The sequence below is a fragment of the Sarcophilus harrisii genome, chromosome 3, assembly GCF_902635505.1.
Source record: "Sarcophilus harrisii chromosome 3, mSarHar1.11, whole genome shotgun sequence".
In the NCBI taxonomy this organism is placed as follows: domain Eukaryota; kingdom Metazoa; phylum Chordata; class Mammalia; order Dasyuromorphia; family Dasyuridae; genus Sarcophilus; species Sarcophilus harrisii.
Window position 1 is genome coordinate 409,176,222 of NC_045428.1, and position 18,957 is coordinate 409,195,178.

Below are 18,957 nucleotides of genomic sequence, written 5' to 3' on the forward strand. Positions count from 1 at the left end.
TGGTAACAAAAAGTAATACACACATGTTTGTGTGTGTGTGTGTGTGTGTGTGTGTATTAAAAAACCTCACACATTGGGCAGATCCTCTATGGAGGGTTTATGAAAGGACATAGGAAAAAAATAAGCCAAGGTGAGACAATATGTGTTCTACACATTGGAAAGAGTACACTCATCAACAAAACAGATTAAATTAAATATTTAAGTAATCAATTAAAAATCTTTATGGAATTATATAGAGATATAGAGCTACATTTAGTGGGGTCTATAGTTAATCCAACTAATTAAGTAATTTAATTTTATATAAGACTGATAATAATAGCTGTCATTTACAAAACAATTTACTTAAATATGTGCATCTGATTCACACAAAAACCCTCTAAGGGAGGGAGGTATTAAAAATGTTATCATCATTTTACAAATGAAGAAACCAAAGTTTAAAAAGGTTAAACCAATTAGTTGTGCATGGTTTTAATCAGTCAGTTAAAAAACATTACATGATTACATTCTGAAAAAATGTTAGATTTTTAAAAGTAGATATATTTCCCTTTTTTGATATATGGCTATTTATACCCTTTGCTATTATTCTATGGTAGAATTGCTTAATTAAAGTTCCTATCTTTGTCTTTTGATATGCATAGGTATCATTGGTTAGCTTGGTAGCTAATGCTCTAGGCTACTCGGAACTTGGTGCCATCAAATCCCTTCGAACTCTAAGAGCTTTAAGACCTTTGAGAGCATTGTCCCGATTTGAAGGAATGAGGGTAAGAAATTAATCAAAATTCCTCAAATGATATTTTAACAAATAAGTATTAAAATGAGCATTGTAACAAGTGTAATTAATTTATCCCTCTTATTATTGCAAAGAATCAGAAAATCACAGAACATAACTCAAATTCATCATGGGCCACCTAAATCACAAATAGATTATACGAATAAGACAAAATCTTACACTCACTTACTGGAAGAACTAAGACTAAACATCAGGTTTTTGACTCCCAGATCACTAGCCTTTCCACTACATCAAAATCACAGCGCTTAGCCCATAAAAGGCTACATGCAACCATACATATTGCACTAACTCATTTTGATACATATTTCCTACTTAAGTTAATGAGAAGAATTTAGGATTTAGTGGGAAGAAATCATCTAATTCAACCCCAGTCACTTTACAAAGTAGGAAAGTAAGGCACAGAAAGGGGAAACAATTTTTCCATGATCACACAGCTAGTAAATTCATAGTAAAAACCTTAGAAAATTGCTTTTTTCTTCTCCACAGATGATATTCTGATTTCTCAAAAAGTTAGTAATAAAGATAAATAATTTCTAAGTACTTATACATATATTTCTTAAAATGTAAAAGAAAAAAGCCTAACATTTGCGTCTTGATAATAGTTTTAAGATCAAAGCAACAAAGGAAGTTGTTCAGAAACTAAAGATAAAACCGACTTTGGAGATAATTTGCATTAACTATCTGTACAATTGGTTCTAAGTTATATTCTTGACCTCTGAATAAACAATGAATCTAATTTTACTTTCTTCTTGTTACTTTTATTCTAATCTGAAGAGTATATATGCACCCTTTTAACTGACACTGTAAATAGAACAACTCTGGACAATATTTGAAATTGTATAAAATAAATATGCATTACTATGAAAGTAATTTCAGCACAAAATTTCTGCATAAGAATAAATGATCTCCTTGTGTTATAGTTTTCAATTTCTACATAAGTAAAATGATAAATGAAAAATACTTTTAGTTTGCATATTTTATCTAATTGATTCAAAATAAAAATAGATCATAATTACATTTTACTTTTTTGCGAATTATATTGTAGTTTCTCATTTGGCCTTCACAACTATCTTGTGAATTGTTATTAATTCCAATTTTACATAGGAGATTCAGGTTAAGTGATTTGCCCATGGTCACATAGTAAGTGCTAGGAGAATAGATTCAAAATTATATTTCCTAAATTGAGGGTTTTGAAGTTCTTGAATCCATTGTTTGTTTTACATATATATTCTAGCAAAGATTGGCAAACTACATACTGGGGGCTAAATCTAGTTTGCTGTTTATTTTTATATGGCTCACAAGCTGCTAACTGTTCAAAAAAAAAAAAACAGGAAAGAGGTCAAATTTCATTCTTGGGCCTTAGTTTACTGACCCATGAATTTAATGATTGTTGATGAGTCATTTTTCAGTCATGTCTGACTCTCTGTGACCCCTTGTGGAGTTTTCTTGACAAACATACTGAGAGGTTTGCCATTTCCTTCTCAAGCTCATTTTACAGATGAGGAAACTGAGGCAAATGGAGTGAAGTCATTTGCGAGGGTCACACAGCTAGTAAGTTTCTGAGAACACATTTGCACTCAGGTCTTCCTGACTCCAGGCCTGGTGCTTTACCTACCTGCCCATTTACATAATATTTATATACTTTTTAAGGCTTGTAAAGTGATTTTCACATTTTTTTTTTCAATTTATCCTTACAACAATCCTAGGAAGGTTGTTGTTGTTCAGTCATTTCAGTTATGTACAACTCTTCATAACCACACTTGGGATTTTCTTGGCAGAGATGACTAATGTGGCTTACACAGGGTCACACAGCTACTACATATATGAGGCTATATTTGAACTTAGGATGGTGAGTCTACCTGACTCCAGACCCAACAATTCTATCTACTACACTACTTAACTGCCCTCCTAGGAGGTAGGATTATTATTATTATTATTATTATTATCCCTATTTTACAGACAGATTGAATAACTTTCCAGGGTCTCACAGCTAGTAAACATTTAACTCTGATTATGATATCCAGTCTGACATCACAACTTAGGGTCTATCTGCTATATTCCCTAGCCTCTTCAATTAAAGAGTTTATTATAATCACTGAGGAAGTAGTCTGATTTATTATGTGCTCAACATAAATCTTTTAAATTCCAATAACTTACTCTTGACCCTGCTTTTATTAGATAAAATTAAATTATTTTCCTTACTCATTATATCAGTCTTACTTAAATAAGACTTACTTGAAGTAAAATGTTCCTTATTCAAAATGTTTGAACAATACCTTAAATTCTACCCTTACACTTAGGAGCAATAGTGTTATGTCTTCAGAAGAAAACTCACTTTTATTGCAATATACTTTATAGAAACTATGAACAACCAAGTATAAAGAAAACAAATTCTCATCAATGTTTCTCAGATTCTGAACATTTTAACATCTGAAAATATAAATTGAAGGTATATAAAACACCTAGCTTATTTATGAAAGTCCTTTGTATAACCATCCCCTCATGGATTCATTAACTTCATGTATTAAGTTTTTTTGCAAATTAATTTGTTTTGCTTGCTAATTTTAATTTCTTTTGTTGATATTTAATGTCTCTTTCTTTTTTTTTCTCCAGCATACAAACATTTTATGACTCCATCTTACTACCAGGTTTTTCTTTATTTCTTTTTCATACTTTGGCATATTATTGCTTTCTAAATATACTATCGATCTTAAGTTCTGTCACTTTTTTATATTTACCAAATACTTATTTTATTTTAAACACTGATGATGGAAGATTCAATTCTTTTATATATGTTTTTATTAAAAATTTGCACAATGCTATTTTAGAAGGAAATAAAATAGAAGTCAAGTTAAAAAAAAAAAAGGTGTTTTATTTTTTTTAATGCATTGTTTCCTTTTTCTGAGGTAGGTGGTTGTGAATGCTTTGGTTGGAGCTATCCCCTCCATCATGAATGTCCTGTTGGTTTGTCTCATATTCTGGCTCATCTTCAGCATCATGGGAGTAAATTTATTTGCTGGCAAATTCTACCACTGTGTTAATGTCACAACTGATGCGATGTTTGAAGTTAAGGAAGTCAACAATTTTACTGATTGTCAAGCTCTTGGAGATCAGGCAAGGTGGAAAAATGTGAAAGTAAACTTTGATAATGTTGGAGCTGGATACCTTGCCCTGCTTCAAGTGGTAAGTACCTATTAATCTGCTTATATGGTTGTGATCAGCAGTACTAAAGTGAATGATGGATTCTTATTTTTAAGTATAAACTTTCCTCTATGGCAATGGGCTTTATGACTGTTAAAAATTTGTGATGGAGAAATATGTGATGTTAATTCAGTTTGAATTCTTCACACTTGAAAACTGAGCTTTGCAACACTTTTAGAACCTGAGATTCTGTCCTGTCCATTTTCTGATGCATCTCTATATTCTTGCACAAAAATCTGAGGAATAAATGTCTACTGTTTTTGGTTTAAATTTGAAAAAAAAAAGAAAACTGAGCTTTGAGAAGAAAATGGCTCATTAATTACTTTTAAATGTTCTATGGTCTCCAATTCATTTTTGATGATGAGAACAGTCTTTATTTTAAGCTTTACTGCATCATCTAGGTTCTGCTTATCATTCTTAGACAAGAATAAACATATTTATTTGATTATGATATAAGGTAAAAAACCTAGTATGAGCTCACAGGTTTTGCCTATGTTTACAAATAGTTTAGACATCTTGACTACAGTGATTCTTTATTGAAATTCATCATTTAGACTACAACTTCTTTCATCTCTTTTTTTAAACTCTTCTTAAGGCTCTTCTTTGTCTTCATCATGATTTCCATTCACTTCATACTTCTTTTGCTATTTTCCTAGTCATTCATTACTTCTGTGTTAGCCACATTTACTTCTTTTTATAGTTTTCATCTTATGTTTTAGCAATTTTACTTTACACTATCATCTACCATTGAATACTTTGCCCAAATATTGTATCATTCTTCATCTTGCCAAACCTCTACTTCTTAATTCTCCACTGACATTTGTGTGTTGGTGAGTACCACTGTAGGAAAACACATGACCAGGCTCATTAGATATTAGATATTAGATAACAAATATTTGTTATCTAACTCTAGTCTAACTGACATCTGTAAGCTAATTCTTTTTCCTAGTTTAATCACAATTACATTCTCCATAGCTTCTGTTCAAAACAGAACTCTCTTCTCAAATACCACCCCTTTTCTTTACCCCTTGGGAGAGGATCTTTCCTTAGATTTTACCAAAAGGCTACCTCTAATGATGTTCTTTTTTTCCTATCTATACCTAAATCTCCTAAACATTATTCCCCACCATTGTCTTCATTTTAGTTTCTGACAACCTTTTTTTTTTTTAGCCAAACCTTCTATTTATATTCTTGATTCTTTCCCCTTTTCTCAACTTCCATAAATTGTTCCTTCAATCATTTTTTGTCTCTTTAATCTTCGCTGTCTCTTGTCCCACAAGCTTCTTCTCTGATGTTTACAGATATGCCCATGAGGGAGTCCTCATTTTTAAACAATATTAAATCGTCTGCCATTCTCTCAAAACTTTTACTGTATATTTTTCTCTTCTCTTTTACAGTTCCAACTTTTAGAAAAAGCCATCTACACTTTTTGCTTCCATTTTCTGAACTACACTTACTTTTTAAACCTTAAATATGGTTACCAATCTCAACTGCTTTCTCCAAACTTTTAGTGTCTCGATAATTCCTAATGTATAACCTTTTCTCGGTCCTCATCTTTTTGACAATGTAGACCCTCCCCTTTTATTTTCTTCTCTGTGGCTTTTCATGACACTATTCTCTTCTGGTCCTCTTCCTTCTTGTATTACTACTCCCCAGTCTCATTTCTATATCATCCAAAGCATAGCCTCTCACCATGGTCATGCTTTAGAGCTCTTTCCTAGGACCTCCAGGAATCTCATTTATTCCTCTAAATTTAATTAACTCTCTTCATATGTGTGTGTGTGTGTGTGTTTAAATGGATCTTTATATATTATATAAGTACATATATATATACATATATACAATGTATATGTGTATATATAAATCCTTTACCTTTCCATTCTTACATCAACTGCTTGTTAATCATCTCAAATTCAATGGGTCCCAAAGTGAATGCATTTTCTTTCCTCCCAAACACATTCCTCATTCAAATATCCCTATTTCTACATAGATTAACATCATTCTTCCAGTTATCTTCACAACCTTAAAGTTAACCTTGACTCTAAACTTCTCCTCACAATCCATATGCAATAGTTGTCCAAGTCTTGCTGATTCTATCTCCACAATATCTCTCAGATCTGCTTCCTTCTCTCATCATACTACAATCATCCTAGTTCATTCAGTCCCTTAACAGAATTTCCTCCAATTTATTAATTTCCTGTTGGTCTCTCTACAATTAGTCTCTCTCCACTATGATCTGTCCTCTCTAGTATACAGATGACAGGTTGAAATTCCTAAAACAAAGGTTTAATCATGTTATTGTTCTGCTCAACCAGCTTCAGTGAATCCTTATGCTTCCAGGATCAAAAGTTAATTCATCGGTTGATATGTAAACATGGCCATCCCTCATCCTCACAATTCTTCCTCTTCTTTCCCTCTTAAAGCTACTGTGTATTAGCTTGTATATAATGGTACTTTATGTCCACATCCTATATTTACCTCCTGTCTCCCAGCAGAATATAATTCTTTGAGGGCAGGAATTGTTTATTTATTTGTATATTTTGCACTGAGTACACTGTCTTGCATACAGGAAAGCACTTAATAATTACTTTTATTGTTGATTTGATGTTGAATTTGATGTTGTTTGATATTGAATACTGTTTATTATTTGCTGTAAAAATTAACTAGTAACTGTGAACTAGAATCAGTGGTGTGTAGACATAGAAAATATCAGCATTTAATTCAATTTGGTATTAATAATTTTAATCCTTTGAATGGTTGTATGCATAAAACATAATATATGTACCATCATTGGATTTGCAGTTTTTAGAACAGAAATGGAAAATGTTTCCAAGAATAAATAAAAGAAGGCAAAATTCTGACTACAACTGCATAGCTTGTTTTATAACAACCTCTTAAAATAATGGATGAAAATAGTTATTTAAAATAGACTATCAAGTAATTGTGTGGGAAAGTGCCATTTATTTTTTTGAAAAGGTTTTCTTGTAGAATTTAAATATGTCTTGTTTATAGGCCACATTTAAAGGATGGATGGATATTATGTATGCAGCTGTTGATTCACGAGAAGTAAGTATCATTTATATACTATTTATATCTGCTGTATTTTTCTTTAAAAAAATGCACAAAAATAACAGTTCCTAAATTGAGTACTCAGAATATTATAAATTATAATATCACAGTTGTTTTAAGCATTACATTTTGAAATGTACATACACTTGTTGTAAGAAAAATTTTCTGACTAAATGGGAAAGATGCTGAATGTCCAATCTAGAAAAGTTGCTCATAATAGGAAGAGAATTTGGGATGAGTTTGCTACATGTAAGCCAAGTTGGGAAATAAGGTGGGTATTGTGCACTTTGAGTCAGTCAGAAAAATTCATATCTGAACTCTTAATAAGGTAGAGGGTAGAAATTTGAAACATAGTTCAGATAAAGATTTTGTAAGACAGAAGTTGTTTTTATGTTAATTAACTTGCTCCAGACTCAAAAGATACTTGCTTCATATGACTATCAACTGAATGCTTATTGTATGCTTGCTTTTTGTTTAGGTAAAGCAACAACCTGAATATGAAGTCAATTTATATATGTATTTATACTTTGTCATCTTTATCATTTTTGGGTCATTTTTCACCCTGAACCTATTTATTGGTGTCATCATAGATAACTTCAATCAGCAAAAAAAAAAGATAAGTATTTCACGTTTTACCAATCTATAGGTTGGGTTGTAACTCTATAAGACTCCTATACCTACTAGACCAGCTCTGATTATAATCAAATGGTTTTGGTTTTAGGACTTCAACTAGATGAAGGTATTCTCCACTTAGTGTAATACAACTAACACCTACATTGTCCACCACAAAAAATTAACTGACAGACTGCCTCTTCCATATTCCATCCCAATTGTATGAAATATAGAAATTGGTTAAGTGACAAAGAAAAATGCTTTCTAGATTCTATTTCCCACTTAAGAATTTCCCATTACTTCCCCTATTGCACAATCAAGTCAAAATCCTGGGTTTGAAAGAACTGATGTCAAATAGGTGCTTGAAAAACAGTGAAAGCTCACACTATTGCAGAAGGGGAACCTAGTGGCTTTGTTTTAGGATTATATTCAAAAATTTACAAATTGCTTATGAGATTATTTAAAGATAAATGTCAAAAAAAACTACAGAATAAAATATAACAAATTGTGCTATTGGATGGAGTATATGCTTATGTCAGAGCAAAAAAATCATTATGAATTTACTCTTAAAGTCTGCCTAAAAAAGAATTTAAATCATAATTTATTACAGTTAATCAGTCAATCAATAAATTTTTATTAACTACCTACTAGAACATACAGGTAGTGTGATGGGCACTATGTATACAAAAACAAAAATGAAACAGTCCCTGCTCTTAAGGAGCTGACATTTTATGAGAGGAGATATCATGTACAGATAAAAGCACATACACAATTGATATAAAATTAAATTCAGTAATTTTATAGAAGGAAAGCTACAATAGTTAGAAGAATCAGGAGGACTTTTATTTAAAAGGTAGTACTTGAGCTGAGTGATATAAAGAAGAAAATAATTCTACATGGATGAGGTAAGGAGAGAGTATATAGCTAGAAAGGTAGGGTGAAGTCAGGTAGTAAAGGTCTTGAAAAGCTAAAGAAGCTTATATTTCCAAGGGTTCTCCAAATGTTTTAAACAAACAAGTAAGTTCTCTCATATGCTATAAGTTTATCTAATGCAAATGTGCTGCAAAAGAATGTGAATTATTATTATTTCCTATTTATAAGATAATAACTAGCATTTATGTGTCACTTTAAGTTTTACAAATCAATTATTTCACAACAATCCTATGAAATAGACCATATTGTCACTCTCACTTTACAGAAAAGAAAAATTAAGAAGTCAATGATCCATAGTCATACAATTAGTGGCAAAGTCAGGTTTTACAATTAGATTTCTTGGCTTGAAGGCAAGCAATCACTGTATTATTTATTCTATAAATGTCCCATATGCTTGAAGTTTCACACCTTTTATATTTGGAAAGCATTACACTTAGATGAGTATCTCAGAATGCAAACATGAAAACTTAAAAACCTATTCAAGTTGACTAGCATTTCAGATGTATTATAGCAAAATAATTTTAGTAGCATTAAACATTTCAATGATTGTAACCAGTTTTCATAATATTTCTTTACTTTGGAGGTCAAGACATCTTTATGACAGAGGAACAGAAAAAATATTATAATGCAATGAAGAAACTAGGATCGAAGAAACCCCAGAAACCTATCCCTAGACCAGCAGTAAGAATAATTCTTTGTACTATGGACATATCGACATGGAGAATTTAATATAAATGAAGCAAATTTGGGGGTATAATCTATATATAGCTCTTTTTTGTAAGGTATATTAAAGAGTGAAGAATTGCTCTTATGCTGAATATGACTACGAATTATCAGCTTCCAAAAACTGAAACTGCCCATTTGTAATCTGGGGCTAGTGATGCCCAAAATTTACACATCCCTAGACCAAAAAAAGCATGTCTTCATGTAAACTCAAGAGTTGAAAGAATTTGGGGAAAAGATATATGACTGTAACCTAAGTGTTAACTCTGCTTCATTTTTTAAACTTCCTTTCCCCCATCCTAACTAGCCCATGCCACACCACAAAAACTTTACCTGATTCTACCATCATATGGTCAGTTTTTGACCTCCTGACTTACTTCCACATTACCATCTGTCTGGAGTTTGTCCCTTTTCAGCGTCTATATATAATTCTCTTCTATTGATTTATTTTGTCTTTCTCTGTTTACCAGTTTGGATAGGAAATATCCTTTCTCTAATTAAAATTCAAACTTTAATTCATTCATTGTTTCAGAAAAGAATCCATCAATATTGTTAACATGTTTGATTCCAAGGTCCTATGGAAATAGAGAGAAGTAGAGATGGCACCTACATCAAAATCATAAGGAAGTCCATAAAAGAGTGACTTCTGCCTTCCCCACTCTTCACATCTAGTGCAGACATCCACTAGATGTTTCCATTTACATCTCATATTTGACAAATAACAATTTATTCCAGTTCAGCAGACAAATATGCAGAACCATTATGTGGATAGCACTATGCTAGGTGCTAGAGATACTAAGACAGAAAACAGACTCAGTTAATTGCTCAGTTTCTGATCAATTCATTGTTTCTCATGAAACTAAAGAAAGTTCATGAAAGTTTAAAGAAGCTTTGGTTTTTATCATTATTGTGCTTTTAGTGGATGCTTTGTTACTGGATTACTTTGTTTCTCCAGTAACACAACCAGCCCAGAAAAAGAGAAAGAAATGGAGAAAAAAAATTGGAAGGAACTCAAGAATGTGTATGTATAAAAGGAATAATTATGATTTAGGAAAAGCCACTTTTGTGTGCTGGTCCTGCTACTCAAATGCAGAGGGCACATTTTTTGTCATTATATTGTATTTAAAATTCTTTAATTTTCCTTTTAATTTCCTTCCTTTTACTAGAAAGGTAACATTCTATATTTTGCAGAATAAATTCCAGGGCATGGTCTTTGATTTTGTAACCAGACAAGTCTTTGATATCAGCATCATGATTCTAATCTGCCTCAATATGGTCACCATGATGGTGGAGACCGATGACCAGAGTGATGATATGACTAGCATTCTGTCCCGGATTAACCTGGTGTTCATTGTCCTCTTCACTGGAGAATGTGTGCTGAAGATGATTTCCCTCCGCCATTACTACTTTACCATAGGCTGGAACATTTTTGATTTTGTGGTGGTCATCCTTTCCATTGTGGGTAAGATATGCTTTGTTTTAGGAGAGACCTAATAATAGAGGTGAAAATGAAGCCTAATAAGATGCTAAATTTGATTTATCTAATTATATATGTGTATGTATATGTGTATATCTTTTGTTGTAGAATGTGCAGTATGTATCAAAAATATATAACACAAAACATCTTAAGAATATAGATATTTAATTTCATGTGGCACATAGGAACTTCTCATATAAGAAGTTTCCCAGATGCAATGGCATGTTGTCAGAATTGTCCTGGATAGCACTCATTCAAATCTATAATTCATGAGCACTAATTGGATTTATTTTTATTAATCAACCAGAGGATACAAAATACATTTAATCAAATAACTTAGAAAATGAAGAGATTAATAGAAAAGTTATCTCCATGCATACAATTGGGGTATATTTTTCCACAAGTTACCACATCTCCACTGAGTGAAAGCACACATGGAAAGAACACACATGAGCAAGAAACATTCATGGAATACACATACATGTTTGACCAAGGAACATCTGAGAAGGAATAGAAAAATCAGAAACACATATGACTAGAGCAAACATATGTAGGCTATATACACATGGTCAGTGCAAACCTTCATAATTCTCCATTACACTTTTGTTATATCTTTAGGGTGTGAAGTTTTTTACTTTTGTGATACTAGGCCCTCTCACCTTATGAATACTAAAATAATCTCTGTGACTCTCAACAGCTGGTCCCTCTCTTCCTAGCTCAAGAGGGCTAAAACTTTTTTAGTGCAATAATAACTGTTATCACCATTACCAAGCCAGGAAACTAGAAAAACTCTCCAAGATTGTCCATTTTGACCTCTTTTATACAAATACCAACTCATAATCCCAGACTGCACACACTCATCTGACTCAGAGCAATAAAATTAATTTTAACTCCAGCTAAATTCCTGAAAGTCTGTATACCTGAAACATTTCAAAAATTGAAGCGAATAAAACTCCACAGGAATTGTGTGTTGCCTAGTAAAACAATATATATCTTGTTTTACTTGGCAACATATCTCTTGGCCACATATCTCTTGTGGTGCTCTTTAATTGTTACTCAAATGCATTTAAAGATAATAACAAAATGGTTGAGTAATAGAGACATTCTTGTTCTCTCTCTCCCTCCATCCTTCCCTCCCTCTTCTCTCTCTTATACACACACACACACACACACACACACACACACACACAGAGAGAGAAAATAAAAGTTTTTGTTTGCTTCGCATTAATAAATAAAATGTTAATCCCCTTACAAAGAAGGACACCATCAAAGATATGTATACTTAAGAAAGAAAGTAGGTTACATGGCTAAATATTAAAAAAAAAAATGAAAGACCAGATACCCACTGATATTGCAGTAGTGTGTGGAGTAAAACTACAAAGAGAAAATACAGAGGTTTTGTGACAGTAGAAATAATAGCATAATAATAAATATAATAATCTGTTCATGTCAAATTATGTTTGTGATTTTGTGTGTGATTTTGTAGATATGGGGATCTCCTGTTAAGAAAACTCCTTACACCAAAGCTACTTGACCGCTATTCTATAATTAGTCCTGGAGACTTCTCTGAATTAGAGGCATCAAAACTTATACTAGCAAAACTTTCAAATGAACCTGAACCAGATTAAAACATAATTGAGAAATATGTAAAAAATACATAAAAATATAATGCAAGATAGATATTGTTAATTTGTGGTTTTCTATGTCAACAACAGGGATCCATTTCTACATGAGTTTGATGCTACTAGTCTGGGATACTAAAAAGTTATGACTTACCCAAGTTCAAAAAATAGATCTGTTTCAGAAGAAATATTTGAACCCAAGTCTTAATAAACCTCATTATCTCTTTATCCACTCTTCCATGTTTGTTCTATATTTTTATTCCAACTGTCTACTATACATCTTCCTCTGAATGGGCAATCTATCAGCACCTCACACTCAATAATTTCAAATGTAAATTTATATTTGTTAAAACCTGCTGGTCTTCCTCCCTTCCCTCTTGCTGGTGATGGCAGAGTTATTTTTACCTCTCACAGTCTCCTATTCTCCCTTCCTTACCTGACCCCTTTCCCTCTCTAATTCATTCTTCTCACATCAACTAGAATAAAACATGAGTTTGTCCATGCCATTCTCCTCAAAAGCTTTCAGTAGTTTCCTATTTTGCCCAACTTGTTGTTTCATTAGTGTTTAAGAAGCTGTGGGTAAGAGCTAAAGACTTCTAACTACTATGTCATATTCCCTGTTATTCCTTTGCTAGAATTTTAAGATCCTCCCAATATAATTCCAACTTATTTTATCAAGCTTCTTTCAAGTCATTCCTCCATAAGGATTCTATGCTTCAGTTAGACAGGGCAATTGACTGTTCTCTTGTTTCACTCCATCCAACCTTCTTGTATCTGTATATGCCCTTCTGAGACCATAATCTGTCTACCTCTACACCTGCTGAAATTCTTTTTCAATGACTATTAAGGCTACATCCTTTGTAAAGTTTTCTTTTAATATCCTAGCTATAAGGATTACACATCAAATTTTCTTAAAGAATTTTGCCTGGATATTTCTGTTTTTCTCACTATGTACTTTCTTTTATTTTTATTTATTCATATCTTTCTCCTTAGTGTTAGAATATAAGTTCCTTGTGGTCAGGTATTATGTCACATTTCATCTAAATATCTTTAGCATCTAAGGGACTTCCATATAATAGGTGCATAAATCTCTTAAATTTAATAAGGTTATATTGTCAGGGAGATTAGATAATTTGTGCAACATTTAATATTTATAGATTTATAACTGGAGGGGGGTAACATGTAATTTTGTTCTGTGAAACTTTTAAACTATTTATTAAAACAGTATTTTATTAATTTGCTTGAGTTAATGACACTTTGTAGAAGTCTGTAATTTGCAGAATTTTCTAGCTCAATGTTATCTTAGTAAAGATTAAAGAACTGTTATGAAAGATGAATTTTCCTTATTAAAAAGTTTGTTCTTTGTCCCATAGGTATGTTTCTAGCCGAAATGATAGAAAAATATTTCGTGTCCCCTACCCTGTTTCGAGTGATCCGTCTCGCCAGGATTGGACGAATCCTTCGTCTTATTAAAGGAGCGAAGGGGATTCGCACCCTGCTCTTTGCTTTGATGATGTCCCTCCCTGCTCTATTTAACATCGGGCTCCTGCTCTTCTTGGTCATGTTTATCTATGCTATCTTTGGAATGTCCAATTTTGCCTATGTTAAGAAAGAATATGGAATCGATGATATGTTTAATTTTGAAACTTTTGGCAACAGCATGATCTGCCTCTTCCAAATTACCACATCAGCTGGTTGGGATGGTTTGCTTGCACCCATTCTTAACAGCGGACCACCAGACTGTGACCCAGACACAATTCACCCTGGAAGCTCAGTCAAAGGAGATTGTGGTAACCCCTCAGTTGGGATTTTCTTTTTTGTTAGTTATATTATTATCTCATTCCTGGTGGTTGTGAACATGTACATTGCTGTTATCCTGGAGAATTTCAGTGTTGCAACTGAAGAGAGTGCGGAGCCACTGAGTGAGGATGACTTTGAGATGTTCTATGAGGTTTGGGAGAAGTTTGATCCTGATGCTACCCAGTTCATAGAATATAGTAAACTCTCTGATTTTGCAGCTGCCCTGGATCCTCCTCTTCTTATAGCAAAACCAAACAAAGTCCAACTCATAGCCATGGATCTGCCCATGGTAAGTGGGGACCGAATTCACTGCCTTGACATCTTATTTGCTTTCACAAAACGTGTTTTGGGTGAAAGTGGGGAGATGGATGCTCTCCGAATACAGATGGAAGATCGGTTTATGGCATCTAATCCTTCCAAAGTCTCTTATGAGCCAATTACAACTACTTTGAAAAGGAAACAAGAAGAGGTTTCTGCTGCTATCATTCAGCGTAATTTCAAATGCTATCTTTTTAGACAAAGGCTTAAAAAGGTACCAAATGACTATAATAATGATAATGGTAAAGGTAGAGTAGACCTACCTAGTAAAGAACATTTAATTATTGATAAACTAAATGGTAACACTACTCCAGAAAAGACAGATGAAAGTTCCTCTACAACCTCTCCACCTTCATATGATAGTGTAACAAAACCAGATAAAGAAAAGTTTGAAATGGACAGACTAGAAAATGGAAGTAAAGGGAAAGATGTCAGGGAAAATAAAAAGTAAAGAAACAAAGAACTCTCTTTGTGATCATTGTTTACAGCCTGTGAAGGTGATGTGTTTGTGTCAACTGGACTCCTTTAGGAGATCTATGCCAAACTGACTGTTTATTTTTTCACACATACCTAAGGTCAGTGCCTCTCACAAGACAAGTGACCCTCTCTATCACTGTAACTCTGTAAAACAGGGTAACAACACTGACAGGGGTTTTCTGTTCTCACTACCAACTGACACTGCTGAAGAGAAGAAAGAAATGGCTACTTAGTCTGTAGGGACCAGTTAAGTTCTGCAAAGTGATCAATGTGATTACATAAACACCAAACAGTTTTAGTCAAGTAATTGTATTCATTGTATTTCACATGCAACATTTGCCATTTTTAAAAACAAGATTTGACCTAGTTGTTTTGTCATTTTCTTAATTCACAAGTTATTCACTACCCTTTGTGTCTCACATTTTAAAGTTTTAAGATTAAAATTTTAGAAAAATGCTCTACAATTCCCTCAATTACATAGGTAGAAGTTATTTGCTATTGTGATCGTTACAATTCTAGCTTACACCCAGAGAGGGAAAAGATACATAATGTTGACAATATTTACAATGCTTCCATTTCTTAGATAGCCCTAAATCTGGGAGTGTTTCAGCTTGTTGTGTGTATCTCATTCTAAACACTTTTATGTGCCTGTAAAGTCTCCTCTAATTTTTTTAATGAATTATTTTAACGAAAATAATTCTGTTTCAGCAAGTGCAAATTTCCTTCCAAGAATCAAAGTCCTATATATTGTTTTGGTTGAATGTTATTTTCTAGAAAGCAGATGAAGGAACCTGTTTCGGCAAAATAACGGACAAAACATATCACATGAAAATAGTTGTTCCACATTCTCCTGCAGTATTGCTTATTAGCCATCTTCTACTCTCAACAAAGCTGAGAATTTTTGTCAATGAAACAGCCTCTGTTATGTAAATAGTTATTTTATCCTGTGGTGCATGTTTGAACAATTATATATGGCCAGATAAATAACTTATGAATCAAATATGTACCACAGTATGTGTAATTTTTTTTTGCAAGCGTGCAGCAACAAATATGATGTATCCTGTATCATTCATTATACATAGTTGGGAGGCTCTCACTAACGCATGTTAATATTGCCTGTGCTGCTGCTATAGCTTCTTACTTCTTCCATTCTTCATGTCTATTCTAGAAAGCCATATGTTGGTGGTAAAATCAAAACAAATACTCAACCAGACCTCTGTCTACTGTCATGAGTAATAGTTTACAATCCTTTAACAGCTTCTTTAGTTTTGTTTTTCAAATTTAAGTGACTATCATATGGTGTCTATCAAAATTTTAAGAAAACACCTTGCAGATTGCCTATTATGCTTAAAAAACTTTACTTCGTTTTTTGTTTTAAAATATGTTTAAATATAAATATTGTAAAATATTGTTTCATTTGTCAGCATTCTGTACATAAGAAGATTATTTTCAGGTTGGTGTCATGGCAAGTTTATTTTACTTTATGCTTTTACTTAAAAAAAAAAAAGCAATTAGCAGCTATAGATTTTTGAATCCATAATACTTTTCAGTGAAGAACTTCTCAAAAATAAAAGTAAAAGAAAGGGTATTTGTGGGTTCCTTTGTTTTGATACAATATTTCTAATCATTTTACAATGCAAAGTGCATTATTAGGAGAAAAAAGACCAGTTCATTTGTTTCTAACTATACTCACTATCCATTTTCATAATCATCTTATCTTTTTCAGTATTTATTTACATAGATAATTCTTATTTTCTTTAATTCATGCTGCTCTAGACTTGTTGCAGAAATTATTTGGGATCACGCTCTTGATTCACAAAAGCAAAGTAGCAAAATTGTATAGTTACCCAACGTAAAACAATTTGCTTTTCTTACACAAGCAAAATTTTAATGTAGAATCTTTTTATAAAGCTATTGACTTGTAGTAAGTGTATTGGTGACTTGCATGCAAGAAATTGCTATTCCCTTTAAGAATGGTGAGCATTATTATTGAGCCAAAAGAATAAATATTTCAATTTTTATTATATTTAATTTCTTGGCCTCTTTTATTGTTGCAAGTTTAAAAGTTGGGTTGGTGTTAATAAGGGAATTTTGTACTTTTTCTCACAGCTAAAATGTAAAAATTGATGTTAATTTTTACAATAATACATGGTACATGATTTCAAGAGGAAGAGAAAAACTCAATGGGTTTTTTGTTTGGGTAAGAGGTTGTACACAGTAGGCTCCCTGTTCCTATTTATGAAATCCCCAAATATGAAGTCCTCAAATCATAAATCCCCAAATTGCTATTTACCTATATAATATTTAATAACAGTACTTTCAGGTTATGCTTATCATATCCTAATGATTATTATCCTGGCACCCAGAATTCTGATCCCAATTCTTTTCAAAGTAATTGAGCTTTTTCTCTGACTTTTTATTAACATGTAATCGTTTTGTTGATGACTTCCATGAATTTTCACATATGATGTACTATGTACTAATGATTTACTAAGGGATAAATTGTATTTCCTTTAGCCAATCACATAATTTAATATTTTAGAGCTAGACTTTATAAGATTTACTCTCTTTTTTAATTTTACAAATGAAACAACAACTGGAAACCAGAGATAGAGTCAGTATTCTTCCCAAAATCATAGCTAATTAGTTAGATAATAATATCAGATAATTAGATGATAAGCCAGGACTAGAACCTAGACATTCTGCCTTGTAGACTAGAGATTTTTCTACTAGCTACTCTCTAATTTAAATCCATCCTTGTGAGGATCATTGGAAAAATCTCCAGTTGCCAAGTGTAGCATAATTTAAAATAGAAAGTATACTAAAATTACCCCCAACATTTGTGGTTAAGTCATATGTGATGACTGATGAAACTCTATTGGCTTCATCTGCTTCAGGCTTTTTGTTCATCAGAGCAGATGAGCAAACATCATGGAGAAGCTACACAATACTTTGCAGCTTCCTGGTGAGCTTGCTCATTATATATAATATCATTAATCAATTAATGTATTAATCATTTGTATTTTAACTGAATGATTTATTTCAAATACTTAAAGTTTCTGCAATTTCATTAGTGTATTTCCATCAATGATCTAATTCAGGGGTCCTCAAACTACGGCCCGGGGGCCAGGTGCAGCAGCTGAGGATAATTATCACCCTCACCCAGGGCTATGAAGTTTCTTTATTTAAAGGCCCACAAAACAAAGTTTTTGTTTTTACTATAGACCGGCCCTCCTCCAACAGTCTGAGGGATAGTGAACTTGCCCCCTTTTTAAAAAGTTTGAGGACCCCTGAAATTGAACTAAATAATTTTCAAGAGTTGTGACCAAAAATCACACTATTTTATAGCCAGCCTGGTGATGAAACTCTTCTACTTTATCAAGCTAATCCTTGAGATTCAGATCAAAAACCCTCCCAAATTGATAGGCCCTAGATGCTTCACTGACATCACTTCTGAGAATGCAGTTAATTTATTTGACACATTAGAGAATTAAAGTAGGATGCTAATGGGGAATAACTGCACTGCTTCCCACCAGGAATGTGAAGTGATTTGGAGTAACTTTTAGTGGAAAAAATGTTCAAATTTCTTTGCAATCAAAGGGTATAATCACTTCAAGTTGTACAAAATTCAAGCATCGCAATGATTGTGAGTCAAATGGAATAAGTATGATTATTAACACACTACAGATGAATTTGAAACTCTGAGAGGTTACATATTATTTGACCTATGGTCTTGTGATATCAACAACTGGAAACTGGAAAGTCATATCTTAAAGACAATAATATCATAGGGTTTTCTTGGCAAAAATATAGGAGTGGTTTCCTTCTCCTATAGATTGAGGTAAACAGAGATTAGGTGATATGCCCAGGGTTATATAGTTTGTAAATGGTTGATGCTGGATTTGACATTCAGGTCTTCCTGACTCTGGGTCCAA

General features: G+C 32.7%; 1 protein-coding gene across 2 annotated transcripts in view; it reads left to right on the forward strand.

The window, feature by feature from the left end:
- Positions 1 to 17,053, forward strand: part of SCN3A (sodium voltage-gated channel alpha subunit 3) — a 134,209-nt gene extending 117,156 nt beyond the window's left edge. For both annotated transcript variants that reach the window (XM_031960554.1, XM_031960555.1), the window contains 7 exons: positions 639 to 761; positions 3,701 to 3,973; positions 7,004 to 7,057; positions 7,539 to 7,676; positions 9,182 to 9,286; positions 10,520 to 10,790; positions 13,801 to 17,053. In XM_031960554.1, coding sequence (XP_031816414.1) covers positions 639 to 761; positions 3,701 to 3,973; positions 7,004 to 7,057; positions 7,539 to 7,676; positions 9,182 to 9,286; positions 10,520 to 10,790; positions 13,801 to 14,996 — 2,160 coding nt within the window. In that variant the 3' untranslated portion in view covers positions 14,997 to 17,053. The remainder of the gene's footprint in view (positions 1 to 638; positions 762 to 3,700; positions 3,974 to 7,003; positions 7,058 to 7,538; positions 7,677 to 9,181; positions 9,287 to 10,519; positions 10,791 to 13,800) is intronic.
- The last annotated feature ends 1,904 nt before the right edge of the window (positions 17,054 to 18,957 follow it).